General features: G+C 43.8%; 1 protein-coding gene across 1 annotated transcript in view; it reads left to right on the forward strand.

Annotated features, from left to right (window-relative positions):
* The window catches only part of LOC139417402 (solute carrier family 16 member 4), a 68,738-nt gene that overhangs the window by 22,469 nt on the left and 32,012 nt on the right, over positions 1-14,257 (forward strand). Inside the window, exons 2-6 of the mRNA XM_071166675.1 lie at positions 326-470; positions 821-953; positions 1,282-1,425; positions 1,966-2,127; positions 2,296-2,991. Of these exons, the coding sequence (XP_071022776.1) occupies positions 326-470; positions 821-953; positions 1,282-1,425; positions 1,966-2,127; positions 2,296-2,991 (1,280 nt within the window). The remainder of the gene's footprint in view (positions 1-325; positions 471-820; positions 954-1,281; positions 1,426-1,965; positions 2,128-2,295; positions 2,992-14,257) is intronic.

Raw genomic sequence — 14,257 nt, forward strand, 5'->3', positions numbered from 1 at the left:
ATATATGGATATGGTGTACTTTGAAAGTATTATATATGGATATGAAAGTATTATATTTGGATATGGTGTACTTTGAAACTATTATATATGGATATGGTGTACTTTGAAAGTACTACATATGGATATGAAAGTACTACATATGGATATGAAAGTACTACATATGGATATGAAAGTATTATATATGGATATGAATGTATTATATATGGATATGGTGTACTTTCAAATGAGTATATATGGATATGAAAGTATTATATATGGATATGAAAGTATTATATATGGATATGGTGTACTTTGAAAGTGTTGCATTGTTGTGGTTTGTTTGCAGCGAGCCCAAGGCTGCCAAGGTTAACCTGTTCAGGAGAAGTAATACCTGTATGAAGACCGAGGATGAGAAGAAAGGGAAGGAGATCCAATATGAAGACCCCCCGGACGGTGGCTGGGGCTGGATGGTCGTACTTCACTGCTTCCTGGTACGGCTTCTTCTTTCCTCATCTTTGGGTGTTTTTTGGGAGGTTTACGAAATGTTTATCTATTAGACACGTTTCTAGCATTTCTTGAAATAATTGTTGATATGTTATGCAATTACACAAGGTTGTGGTCCATTTGGAAAATAAACCAAATTCCAATTCCAGCATTGAAGTGAATTTGAATTGTAGTGTACTGTACTTCCTTAATTGAAAAGGAATTGACCCCAACCCTGCATGGTTGTAGTGTGGCAGACCATGTGCTCACATGTTGGTTTGTGTGTGTGTGTTTGTGCCTGCATGCGTCTGTCTGCCTGCCTATCTGTGTACCTCCCTACGTCGGTCTATGCCTCCAGGTGAATGTGCTGGTGATGGGGACCCTAAAAAGCTTTGGGATCTTCTTCGTGGCGTTCCAGGATGAGTTCGGAGGGTCAGCAGAGAGTATCAGCTGGATCGGCTCCATCATGTCTAGCCTGCGGCTCTCAGGAGGTCAGAGTTCACATGACAGGAAAACATTCAGACTACAACTGTGTGTGTGTGTGTGGAAGTCATATTTGTTTGCGTGTGTGTATGTGTCTCGCTCAAGGTCAGAGTTCACATGAAACCAAAGTCTGACCACATCACTCGTCCCTCAGGGGTCTGCGGTCTGGGTCTGGGGGTCTGGGTCTGCGGTCTGGGGTCTGGCTCTTGTGTTGCATCGCCTTAACCACTGACAAGATCTGACACCTGTCTTTCTAACTAAGAACTTAGTGGATGGATGGATGAATGAACAAATTATGGGACACATTTTCAAGTTTATCTGTTTGTTCCTGTGTAGGTCCCTTGGCCTCTGTAGCTTGTGCGAAGTTGGGTAACAGAGTGACCTCTATAGCCGGGGCTGTGCTGGTCAGTGTTGGCTTCCTCATGAGTATCTTTGCCACCAGCGTGGTATTCCTCTATATCAGCATGGGGCTGATTGTAGGTAAGCTAACAAGTTAAAAGCTCAAACAGTTAAAAGAGGTTAAAGGTTAAAGTGCAGCCGCTAGCCGTGCTACAAAGCAAAGTAGCCCTGGGTCCTAAGTCTTAATTTGTATACTTGCAAGTATTTGTCTTGAGGTATTTGATATACTAGAACTGAGGGGTTTATCTGTCTAGCGTTTGTATTTTGTTGAGAAATCACAGGTTTCTAATGAAGAATTATGAATCATAAGTATATGATTACGCAATAAGGCACAGAGGGGTGTGATATATGGCCAATATACCACGGCTAAGGGCTGTTCTTAGGCAGGACGCAACGCAAAGTATCTGGACACAGCCCTTAGCCGTGGTATAATGACCATGTCACAAACTCCCGAGGTGCCTTATTGCTATTATAAACTGGTTACCAACGTAATTAGAGCAGTAAATGTTTTGTCATACCCGTGGGTATACAGTCTGATATTCCACGGCTTTCAGCCAATCAGCATTCAGGGCTTGAACCACCCAGTTTATGATCATAAACATATAATGTATCCCCTCTCAGGCCTTGGTTTTGCGCTCCTGTACCAAGCCACCTCAGTTGTCACGGCAACATATTTCCGTAAGAGGTTAGCGACGGCATACTCCATCGGAAGGTCTGGGATGGGCTTGACCTTCGCCCTCGCCCCCTTCACTCAGCTGCTGCTGGAAAAGTATGCCTGGCAAGGTACTGACACACAGACAGGCACACACACTATGTCTGTTGGTGTGTGGGAAGTATTTAATGATTCATCATTTAATGATGTGAAAATCATGTATATTTCTCTGTCTGTCACACGTCTACTGTATGCTTATTTTAGATTGACCCTGTAAAGAGCCTTTGTTATTTCCACAGGAGCTCTGCTGATCCTGGGAGGCCTGATGTTGAACCTGGTGGCCTCTGGGATGCTGCTAAGACCCATCCACGTGAAGCCCGCACCACCCCCTTCCTCATCCTCATCGTCATTCATCCAAAAAAGCCCTCTGATAGGTCCAGAGAAGGAAAAGAACTGCCCTCAGAATGGATGCTGCCTTAACGGTTCCACGCCGTTAACCAATGGCATCGCCAAATCAGACTCTTCCTTTTCCATTCCTCCACCCCTCCACTGGGACGCTGAGACCCAAGAGAAGGCCACGACCCATGGGCTGGGTCAGAGCAACCACAGCCACCCACCTCCACCAAACCCTGAACTGACCAAACGTGTCCAGAACAGGCAGGTGAACGGGAACGTTCAGGAGCAGTCCCCCACCACGCCACTCACAGACACCCCCAGTCCTGTGGAACAGAACGGTACCATTAGCATAAACGGTTCCGCTGTGGTTGGGTTCTCCTCGCCGAACGGCACCACCACCGTGGACGACCCTATCCCACCGTTCGTGAAAAACCGAGTCCTGGACTTCTCCCTGTTAAAGAACCCCTTCTTCTGCATCTATACCTGGTCGCTGGTGTTTAGCCAGCTGGCTTACTTCATCCCTTACTTCCACCTGTCTGCCCGGGCCAGGAACCTGGGCATCGACGCCATGGACGCTTCCTTCATCATCTCTATGGCAGGTTAGTTTCACCTGGTCAAATGTATACATCAACCTACAGGCAGAATTTTGTGTGACACTTGTATTTTGAGAGTCCAACATAGGTATTGAGTTTTAGTAGATGAGACAGGAATATTGTATTTTGAGAGTTCAACATAGGTGTTGAGTTTTAGTAGATGAGACAGGAATAATGTATTTTATTTGAACCAGACCCTCATTTGTCAATAAAATATATACATCCAAATGAACACTATCAATTGACAATCAGTCTGGAAAGCTAAACTCTTAGAAAAAAAGGTTTGGTTGTCCACTTAGGAGAACCCTTTTTGTTTCCCTCTTGTCTAAAGGGTTCTACCTGGAACCAAAAGGCTTCTACCTGGAACCAAAAGGGTTCTACCTGGAACCAAACAGGTTCTACCTGGAACCAAAAGGGTTCTACCTGGAACCAAACGGGTTCTACCTGGAACCAAACGGGTTCTACCTGGAACCAAAAGGGTTCTACTTGGAACCACCAACAAGTGTTATTCAAATGCTTTTCCTAGGGCGACAGCCAAAGAACCCTTTTAGGTTATAGTTAACTCCTTTTTTCCAAGAGTGCAGTAATAGAATCATGGGCAGGGGGTTCGACTATTCCTCTTCTGAATGTAACCTTCTGTAGCTTAACATCTATTTTTTTCAGTCTACTTAGTCAGAGGTAGAACCAGGCAACTTACTTTTCTTTGCAGTGCTGTGGTAGGGCAGATTTTGTTTTAGAAGTGATGAAAAAAAGTCCTAATTTAGCTTTAGCTAGGGTATGAATTATGTATGAGTACTGTAGAAGCTCAGAACCTGCAGTAGTTTTACAGCTCAGACTCAGACCCTGCAGTAGTTTTACAGCTCAGACTCAGACCCCGCAGTAGTTTTACAGCTCAGACTCAGACCCCGCAGTAGTTTTACAGCTCAGACTCAGACCCCGCAGTAGTTTTACAGCTCAGACTCAGACCCCGCAGTAGTTTTACAGCTCAGACTCAGACCCCGCAGTAGTTTTACAGCTCAGACTCAGACCCTGCAGTAGTTTTACAGCTCAGACTCAGACCCCGCAGTAGTTTTACAGCTCAGACTCAGACCCTGCAGTAGTTTTACAGCTCAGACTCAGACCCCGCAGTAGTTTTACAGCTCAGACTCAGACCCGCAGTAGTTTTACAGCTCAGACTCAGACCCCGCAGTAGTTTTACAGCTCAGACTCAGACCCTGCAGTAGTTTTACAGCTCAGACTCAGACCCCGCAGTAGTTTTACAGCTCAGACTCAGACCCCGCAGTAGTTTTACAGCTCAGACCCAGACCCCGCAGTAGTTTTACAGCTCAGACTCAGACCCCGCAGTAGTTTTACATCTCAGACCCAGACCCTGCAGTAGTTTTACAGCTCAGACTCAGACCCCGCAGTAGTTTGACAGCTCAGACTCAGACCCTAGCTGCAGTGGTCTTACGTAACACATGCCCTTATATAAAACCTGAACTTTGGCCCAGTGGCCCGAGCCATGGGGTTCAGCTCAGTAGTATTCCCATTGATGAGGCTGAGGCCACTCTGTATGAAAACCAGGCATGCATCCCAAATAGCACCCTAGTTCCTATATACGGCCCTGGTAAAAAACTAGTGCACTAAATAGGTAATAGTGTTCCATTTAGGGAGCACTCCAATAATAACATATCTCTCGGCCAGCCCAGTCCGTACGCTTCTACACACATGCATACTGTAGTTAAAACCGGGTGGTTAAACGTACTTCATGAATTATCGAATCACACCGGTGGTGAATGTGGTACTGAGTTGTGGAGTGGTGAATATGGTACTGAGTGGTGAATGCGGTACTGAGTGGTGAATGCGGTACTGAGTGGTGAATGCTCTACTGAGTGGTGAATGCTCTACTGAGTGGTGAATGCTCTACTGAGTGGTGAATGCTCTACTGAGTGGTGAATGCGGTACTGAGTGGTGAGTGCGGTACTGAGTGGTGAATGCTCTAATGAGTGGTGAATGCGGTACTGAGTGGTGAGTGCTTTACTGAGTGGTGAGTGCTCTACTGAGTGGTGAATGCTCTACTGAGTGGTGAATGCGGTACTGAGTGGTGAGTGCTCTACTGAGTGGTGAGTGCTCTACTGAGTGGTGAGTGCTCTACTGAGTGGTGAATGCTCTACTGAGTGGTAAATGCTCTACTGAGTGGTGAATGCTCTACTGAGTGTTATGGAGTGGTGAATTTGGTACTGAGTGATGGAGTGGTGAATATGGTATAGTGTTATGGAGTGGTGAATGGGGTACTGAGTTATGGAGTGGTGAATGGGGTACTGAGTGGTGAATGTGGTACTGAGTGATGGAGTGGTGAATGTGGTACTGTGTTATGGAGTGGTGAATGTGGTACTGAGTGATGGAGTGGTGAATGTGGTACTGAGTGGTGAATGTGGTACTGTGTTATGGAGTGGTGAATGTGGTACTGAGTGATGGAGTGGTGAATGTGGTACTGAGTGATGGAGTGGTGAATGTGGTATAGTGTTATGGAGTGGTGAATGGGGTTGTCTGTAACTAGTTTTGGTTGTCAGTAACTAGTTCTGCCAAATGGTTTCCAAGATCTGCTCTGTGTGTAGTAATGGAGGGAATGTAATGATAGGAGATGTGTAGTGTGTTGTGACAGACTGTCACGTCGAGTAGCTAGCTAGCTAGTGCACAAGCTTTGAGTTCTGAGATTAGGACTGGGAGTGTTAGGATGGGTGCTGGTACGTGTATTAATGTAGGCCTAACACAGAGGTTTATGTGCCGGGGTCCAGTAGAGTCAGTGAATGCCTGCCAGACAAAGCCAGCAGTGGGTATGGATGTCTCTATTTACATCTTGACCCCTGAGTACCCCTAAAAAAAGCAGAGGGCTGACGATCCGGGTGCCGCAGAGAACATTAGTGGATGGCCTGTCCTCTTGAGTTAACCCTATCAGTCCTTAGATCACTTCTAAAATGGGCTTTTCATTGATCTGCATGTCCAGCCCTCATATTTATCCTCACAATGAAGGGTTTTCCTATGTTCTGGTCAGGACAACCAGGGCAAAAAAACTATTTAACATGAACAGTTGCATTCATGAGTTTTATGGACAAATGTCAAGTTAGAAAATAAGGTCCATATGAACTCATATGAACGCTGTAAGTACAGAACTTGTTTGCTTGGTGGGAAATACATTTCCAACTAGTAAGAGATAACTGTGTGGAGTTTGTGACAGCAGCTATGTGAGCAAATTACAGTATTATAGACATTATGTCCTGGGATTTCCCATGATCTATGTAGAAGAACCCCTTACAGTATTATAGACACTATGTCCTGGGATTTACTATGATCTTCTATGTAGAAGAACCCCTTACAGTATTATAGACACTATGTCCTGGGATTTCCTATGATCTTCTAGGTGTAAGAACCCCTTACAGTATTATAGACACTATGACCTGGGATTTACTATGATCTTCTATGTAGAAGAACCCCTTACAGTATTATAGACACTATGACCTGGGATTTACTATGATCTTCTATGTAGAAGAACCCCTTACAGTATTATAGACACTATGTCCTGGGATTTACTATGATCTTCTATGTAGAAGAACCCCTTACAGTATTATAGACACTATGACCTGGGATTTACTATGATCTTCTATGTAGAAGAACCCCTTAAAGTATTATAGACACTATGCCCTGGGATTTACTATGATCTTCTATGTAGAAGAACCCCTTACCTTCTAATGACTCTTGTGTAGTTTGTGAATGTGTTCATGAGTCTCAGCTTTTAATAGATACAGTTTATAGCTCAAACCGTTCAGACTCGCCAGAAGTTTTTGTGAAAATACCTGTATCCCTTCAGGAACCGCCCTTGTCTCAGAAACACAGCTGTAGCTCAGCCCCTGTTAATCACACAGACTAGACTAGTGATATCTATGGATGCAGTATATAATGGTACAACCCAGAAGTATGTAGCTCAAACGCACCTTTTAAAGGGGGTTAGACGTACAAAACACGCAAGCGTGTTAAAGGGTTTAACACAGTGAGGTGGAGAACATTATAAGGGATGGTCTATGCTTCTCATGGAGTTAAAAGGTTTTCATAAGTAGGTCTGTGATTAGGGGGGATGATGGCATTGGGGTATTCTCAGCACACATTTGTTCTGTCTCACATTCTGCTGTCATGTCATTCCCAGAAAGTGAACAGAGACAGAGAGAGACAGAGAGAGACTGCCACCCACTCCTGCCACAACAAACCCAACATATCCCCAATGTCCCCCAGCCTTCTCCCTCCCTCCCTCTCCTCCCCACATCAATTGAAAGAGGCCCTTTCAGCTAGCTGAGCTCAGACAGAGAGGAGGGCCACCATAGTCCAGACCATAGAAATTGAATTACTAGAACGCACATTCCCATTCCAGTCCATGTTCATTCATTCTATTATTTATATTTCTATGCTCCAGACAAGGCCTCATGTCAGGCCATCGTCGCTGCTCCACTGGCATTGCTAGGCAACGGCTTACTGAGTAAAAGTGGCTGCCGTGGCGACAGGAGGGCATCCCGATTATCATTTTTTTGTCCAATGTTGAAGTGGCTGGTTGATATTGTTCCCTCAGAATCGCTGAGGCGGAGATGTGTACAAATGGAGAGGCGAGATGAGCCAACAGAGCTTGTTTAGTAATGAGAAGGACTGGGGGAAAGAGGAATGACTAACATGCGTTTTAAACCCCTGCTTTAACAGGGGGACCTCACTAGGGAATCATGTGGTTTAAACCCCTGCTTTAACAGGGGGACCTCACTAGGGAATCATGTGGTTTAAACCCCTGATTTAACAGGGGGACCTCACTAGGGAATCATGTGGTTTAAACCCCTGCTTTAACAGGGGGACCTCACTAGGGAATCATGTGGTTTAAACCCCTGCTTTAACAGGGGGACCTCACTAGGGAATCATGTGGTTTAAACCCCTGCTTTAACAGGGGGACCTCACTAGGGAATCATGTGGTTTAAACCCCTGATTTAACAGGGGGACCTCACTAGGGAATCATGTGGTTTAAACCCCTGCTTTAACAGGGGGACCTCACTAGGGAATCATGTGGTTTAAACCCCTGATTTAACAGGGGGACCTCACTAGGGAATCATGTGGTTTAAACCCCTGCTTTAACAGGGGGACTTCACTAGGGAATCATGTGGTTTAAACCCCTGCTTTAACAGTGACCTCACTAAGGGAATCATGTGGTTTTAAACCCTTTAACTCCATGAGGAGCGTAGTCCCTCCACTTCTCCTCATCACTGTGGGAGCTTGCTCAGTCTGATACTTTTTGTTTATGACAGTTTACGGTGGAACACGTGAACATGTAGTTTCAGAATTCGACCTGTTGATGATTGATGATTGATGACCTGATTTACACTATATATATATATATATATATATATATATATATATATATATATATATATATATATCACATACAATATATATATATACAGTGGGGAGAACAAGTAATTGATAACCTGCAAAATCGGCAGTGTTTCCTACTTACAAAGCATGTAGAGGTCTGTCATTTTTATCATAGGTACACTTCAACTGTGAGAGACGGAATCTAAAACAAAAATCCAGAAAATCACATTGTATGATTTTTAAGTAATTAATCTGCATTTTATTGCATAACATAAGTATTTGATCACCTACCAACCAGTAAGAATTCCGGCTTGCTCACCGTTCTTGTGATCATTTTGACCCCACGGGGTGAGATCTTGCGTGGAGCCCCAGATCGAGGAAAATTGTCAGTGGTCTTGTATGTCTTCCATTTCCTAATAATTGCTCCCACAGCTGATTTCTTCAAACCAAGCTGCTTACCTATTGCAGATTCAGTCTTCCCAGCCTGGTGCAGGTCTACAATTTTGTTTCTGGTGTCCTTTGACAGCTCTTTGGTCTTGGCCATAGTGAAGTTTGGAGTGTGACTGTTTGAGGTTGTGGACAGGTGTCTTTTATACTGATAACAAGTTCAAACAGGTGCCATTAATACAGGTAACGAGTGGAGGACAGAGGAGCCTCTTAAAGAAGAAGTTATAGGTCTGTGAGAGCCAGAAATCTTGCTTGTTTGTAGGTGACCAAATACTTATTTTAATTTGCTAATAAATTCATAAAAAATCCTACAATATGATTTTCTGGATTTTTTTTCTCATTTTGTCTGTCATAGTTGAAGTGTACCTATGATGAAAATTACAGGCCTCTCTCATCTTTTTAAGTGGGAGAACTTGCACAATTGGTGGCTGACTAAATACTTTTTGAAGCGCCTAAAAATCGTCGGCCCTCAATTGCAACACTCACTTCCGAGTTCCAATCTGCTTCTGGAAGCAACGTCAGCACAATAACTGTTTGTCAGGAGCTTCATGAAATGGCTTTCCATGGCCGAGCCGCAGCACACAAGCCCAAGATCACCATGCGCAATGCCAAGCATCAGCCATAGTGGTATATAGCTTACCACCATTGGACTCTGGAGCAGTGGAAACGCATTCTCTGGAGTGATGAATCACGCTTCACCATCTGGCAGTCCGAAGGACAAATCTGGGAACGCTACCTGCCCCAATGCATAGTGCCAACTGTGAAGTTTAGTGATGGAGAAATGATGGTTCGGGCCCCTTAGTTCCAGTGAAGGGAAATCTTAACGCTACAGCATACAATGACATTCTAGACGATTCTGTGCTTCCAATTTTGTGGCAAATGTTTGGGGAAGGCCCATTCCTGTTTCAGATTGAAAATGTCACTGTGCACAAAACGAGCTCCATACAGAGATCAGTGTGGAAGAACTTGACTGGCCCTGACCTCAACCCCATCGAACACCTTTGGTATGAATTGGAAAGCCGACTGCAAGACGGACCTAATTGCCCAACATCGGTGCCCGACTTCACTAATGCTCTTGTGGCTGAATGGAAGCAAGTCCCTGCAGCAATGTTCCATCATCTAGTGGAAAGCCTTCCCAGAAGAGTGGAGGCTGTTATTGCAGCAATGTTCCAACATCTAGTGGAAATCCTTCCCAGAAGAGTGGAGGCTGTTATAGCAGCAAAAGGGGTTAACAACTCCATATTAATACCCATGATTTTGGAATGAGATGTTCGATGAGCCTGTGTCCACATACTTATGGTCATGTAGTGTTCATGTAGCTAAGTAATCTGATTCTACCCCCCCCCCCCCCACTTCCGCAAAGAAATCACATTCGACGTCAAAGTCCATCATAAATACCTTCCAAACACACTGCTCTGGCCTCCCAAGACCCCAAGAATCCTTGTAATAACTTTCTCGGCACATTTTTTGTCTGCTAATTTATTTCATTAGGCTAATATTTACCCATGTATTTTTTTATAATGTAATATTGAAATTCAGGAAGAAGATTAATGTGCGCCATGATTCGGGACCTGGGTCTGGACAGCTTATTAGTATTATGAGTCATGGAAAAGGAAATTGAATCACCAAATAAAATCAAAACACAATAGTCCGTAGGATTATGTTACATGTACAGTAGTAAAGCCAAATACAACACGAGCAAACAAATAACATTACAAATGACTTTGTAATGACTACAGGTTTTAGCTATTTATTTTTGCAATCTACCTCGAATGGTTGGAGCTTTCCCGTCTATGGTGGAAAAAACGGTGGGAATAGAAGCCGGTTTCAACCGGTCCCAAAGTGATCAAAGTCATCAAAGTCATCAAAGTGATCACTCTAATCCCAAAGTGATCACTCTAATCCCAAAGTGATCAAAGTCATCACTCTAATCCCAAAGTGATCAAAGTGATCACTCTAATCCCAAAGTGATTAAAGTCATCACTCTAATCCCAAAGTGATCAAAGTCATCAAAGTGATCGAAGTGATCACTCTAATCCCAAAGTGATCAAAGTGATCAAAGTGACCACTGCAAACGGACAACCGGCGCTGGTGAATCCCTTCAGGCTTTGTATCGACACCATAAATCAGGATGTCGGATGGCCTGCAGCCGTGCCCGACACATAGTTATATCGTGGACAGGAAAAGAGTGAAAATGTGCAGTATATTTGTATCTGACAGGGACATTATTGCGCCCGGGGGGGAGGGGTACAATGCCCCCCACTTCTGGGCAGATATTCTGCCTACTTACTTCCCTGAAGTTACTCAGCTACCCGAGTATGATTCGCCTACAACTTTACTTCAGAGATTGGAAACCACTACTAACCACTTGCCTAGCTACTTTGTGCACTTCTCTTTGTTTGCTTCCTGTCGTCCTTACTTCAGAGATTGAAGACCAATAGTATTCATGCTCCTTCATCCTGCCTCGTGCAATTGTCAATCTTAGAACTACGAAGAAGAAAATCAACGGATTACAGACGATATGAAAGACCTTCGTGTTAGCATAAAGTAGGTCTTATTTAAAATAAAATAAAATACTTTTTACATATAAGTCAATGCCAAGTCACCAAATGTTGTTTATGTAACGATAAATACACATGGTTTTTAATGCATATTTAGGTAATTTTGGAAATGTGGCATGTTTATATAAACATACAGAAATCTACGTACTCAAGCAATGTACCTAGAAACTGTCTGGGGGTACTGACAAACTTCCAGGCAAGTGTTATAAAGAGCCCAGAAGTGTTTTTGGATGAACTTCCCCTTTAAGGTTTATCGTTGAGTTGCATGGTGCACTAACACCTGCCTGTCTTATCTGTCAGAGGTGAGAGCCCCACAAACATCAAGGCCACAGACAAAGCCTTGTGACTTCCCATTCCCAAGCATTTGGCTTCCAGGAAGAGTGGAGTGGAGAGGATCTGTTTGTGCTGTCTTGAGTTGTCATGAGTTGGCAAGTCTGTTCCGGGTTGGCAAGACAGCAAAAACAGATCTGGGACCAGGCTAAATAGAACGAGGCAGCTTTATTGAAAGCCGTTGTGCTGCGTTTCTACAGAAACAGCTGTTGAACAACTTCCACCAACCTGCTGCGAGTAAAACACACAAACAACCTCAGGGCTAGTTTGTTCTCCGGAGGCGGACCATGGGGGGGGACCGTGGGGGGGGAGGGGGACGCTCTCTGGTCACTAGGAGAGGACAGATAAACAGGAACAGGGGAAAGACAGCTGTCTGGACTCATTGCTGTGGAATATTCCACAGTAGAGATAGTAATGTTCTGTTACAAGACATAGAGCTCGCTAGCTTGTATTCCTAAAAAAATGTAAATGAGTTGGCCGTGGCTCGTTGGTCAAAGCTTACGGGGAAATGAATAGGGGTTTTGTTAGGTTTTTGGATAAACTCTGAAAGTAAGGTCTGTGGTAAACACAGGTTTAGGAGATGTTGTATGAGATAATATCTGTCATTTAACATGCCCTTCATGAATTATGAACCCTTTATGTGCTTGCTTTTTATTACATCAATTCTTCAAAATGCACAAAAAGTGACGTTAACTGATGAAGATTATCTCATAGAACAAAACGAATAAGATCTCCTGAGCCTGTGTTTACCACAGACATTATTTTCTGGCATTTATCCAAAACTTCTCCAAAATATATATTTTTTCCCCCGTAGGCTTTGACCAACAAACCATGGCGGAGCTAGCCTCAGTTGGTACCGTCAAAAAGACGCCATTACTATTGCTCTCTAGTTTTAGTCACGTTTTTATGATGGTCTTAATTTAGCAAGAAAAATTGACCATCACACAGCTGCAAATCACATCCTGATAAAAGATGTTGACCATTTTCAACCAATGAGACTAGAAAAGACTACCAGCTTTTAAAATCTATCATTCTACTCCACTACTTTTCTAGACTCTCACAACTCTAACAAAATGATAACCTATAATGCTGCAGAGTATCTGAACTGAAGTCCATAGTAGATTGAAGTCACTAAATGTAGTGTGCACCTTTATCACTGCAGTACTGAATTTACAGAGTCTGTATCCCATAGGTCACCCCATGTGTGCCCTGGTCAAAAGTAGTGAAATATAAAGATAACAGGCTGCCATTTGAAATGCAGAGGAGTAATGATCTGACTGCATTTCGTTGATCAATGGGATGATGATGCTGCCCGTCTGTCTGCCCTGAGCTATTCCTGAACCCAGGATCAATACAGCCACAGCAGCGGCAGGGGCTATCACATTCACATTGACCTCAGAAAGATAAGGGAGGTCACGTCAAAAAATGGCACCCTTTTCCCTATATAGTGGACTACTCTTGCCCAGGGCCCATAGAGCTGTGTTCGAAAGGAGTGCACTTTGTAGGAAATAGGCTGGCGTTTTTTGATGTACCTTCATCATCGGCCACTAGAACCAATCAATTAAAAACGTAATCAATAGATTGTGGTGTGACAGATGACCGTGAATACAGTACTCGATGCAGATCTTATCTCCTCATTTAGATGTTGCCGTTATCTACTGATTGTCTCTATCATGTTCAGCTGTTGGAGTAAGCTGTTGTCAGTCAGGGCATTATGAATGAACACACTGTTGCTTATGATAAGCCACTGCACTAATCAACCTCTGTGTCCCATCGAGTCGGCAAACGTTGTGGAACCCTGCAGATTACAATTCATCACAAATAGAACTGATTGTGATTCCCGAATTCTACCAACGTTTGTTTGTGTAGCCTGTTCACAGATCTTTGTGCTCATGCCAACTCCATCGCTTTCATTGTCAAGCCAAACATTACAATGAGTGACAAGGAGTTCGGATGATAGCAGAAACAGACTGGCACTCAGGCATGATAGTGTTCCACAACGTGGTGCCCTGCTGAACGCAGCCACAACACTGGACGTTCTCTTCAACGTGACAGGGAACACAGGACTCCAGATGGGAACTCTGTGGGAGACTGAGTGGGAGGAGACTGAGTGGGAGGAGACTGAGTGGGAGGAGACTAATACATCCTCATCATTCACCAGATGTCACACATCATGTTTTAGCACAGTGTGAAGACTGCTGCTGCCATGTCTCTGTCTTTCTCTCTCTCTCTCTCTCTCTCTCTCTCAGATAAAGGTTGGTCTATCTCTCTCAGTCTGGCTCTCGCTCGCCCACTCAGGCATGCATGGGTTATTCTATACTTCGGAAAGATTAAGGCATGACGATTGATTTACTGATTGATTGAAACAAGGTCTGAATTCAGTACATTTATTTTTGGTTCTGGAACATTCAATTGAACGGAAAGGGTTCAATTACTGAACAAACCGTTTGAAAAATGGGGAGGGGTTGGTTGTGGGTTGGCCACTCACTTTAAAATACATCACTCATTGCATTAAGCCACACCCATCAAATGGGAGAGAATGTACATCAAAGTCT

This window comes from Oncorhynchus clarkii, chromosome 9, assembly GCF_045791955.1.
Source record: "Oncorhynchus clarkii lewisi isolate Uvic-CL-2024 chromosome 9, UVic_Ocla_1.0, whole genome shotgun sequence".
Classification (NCBI taxonomy): domain Eukaryota; kingdom Metazoa; phylum Chordata; class Actinopteri; order Salmoniformes; family Salmonidae; genus Oncorhynchus; species Oncorhynchus clarkii.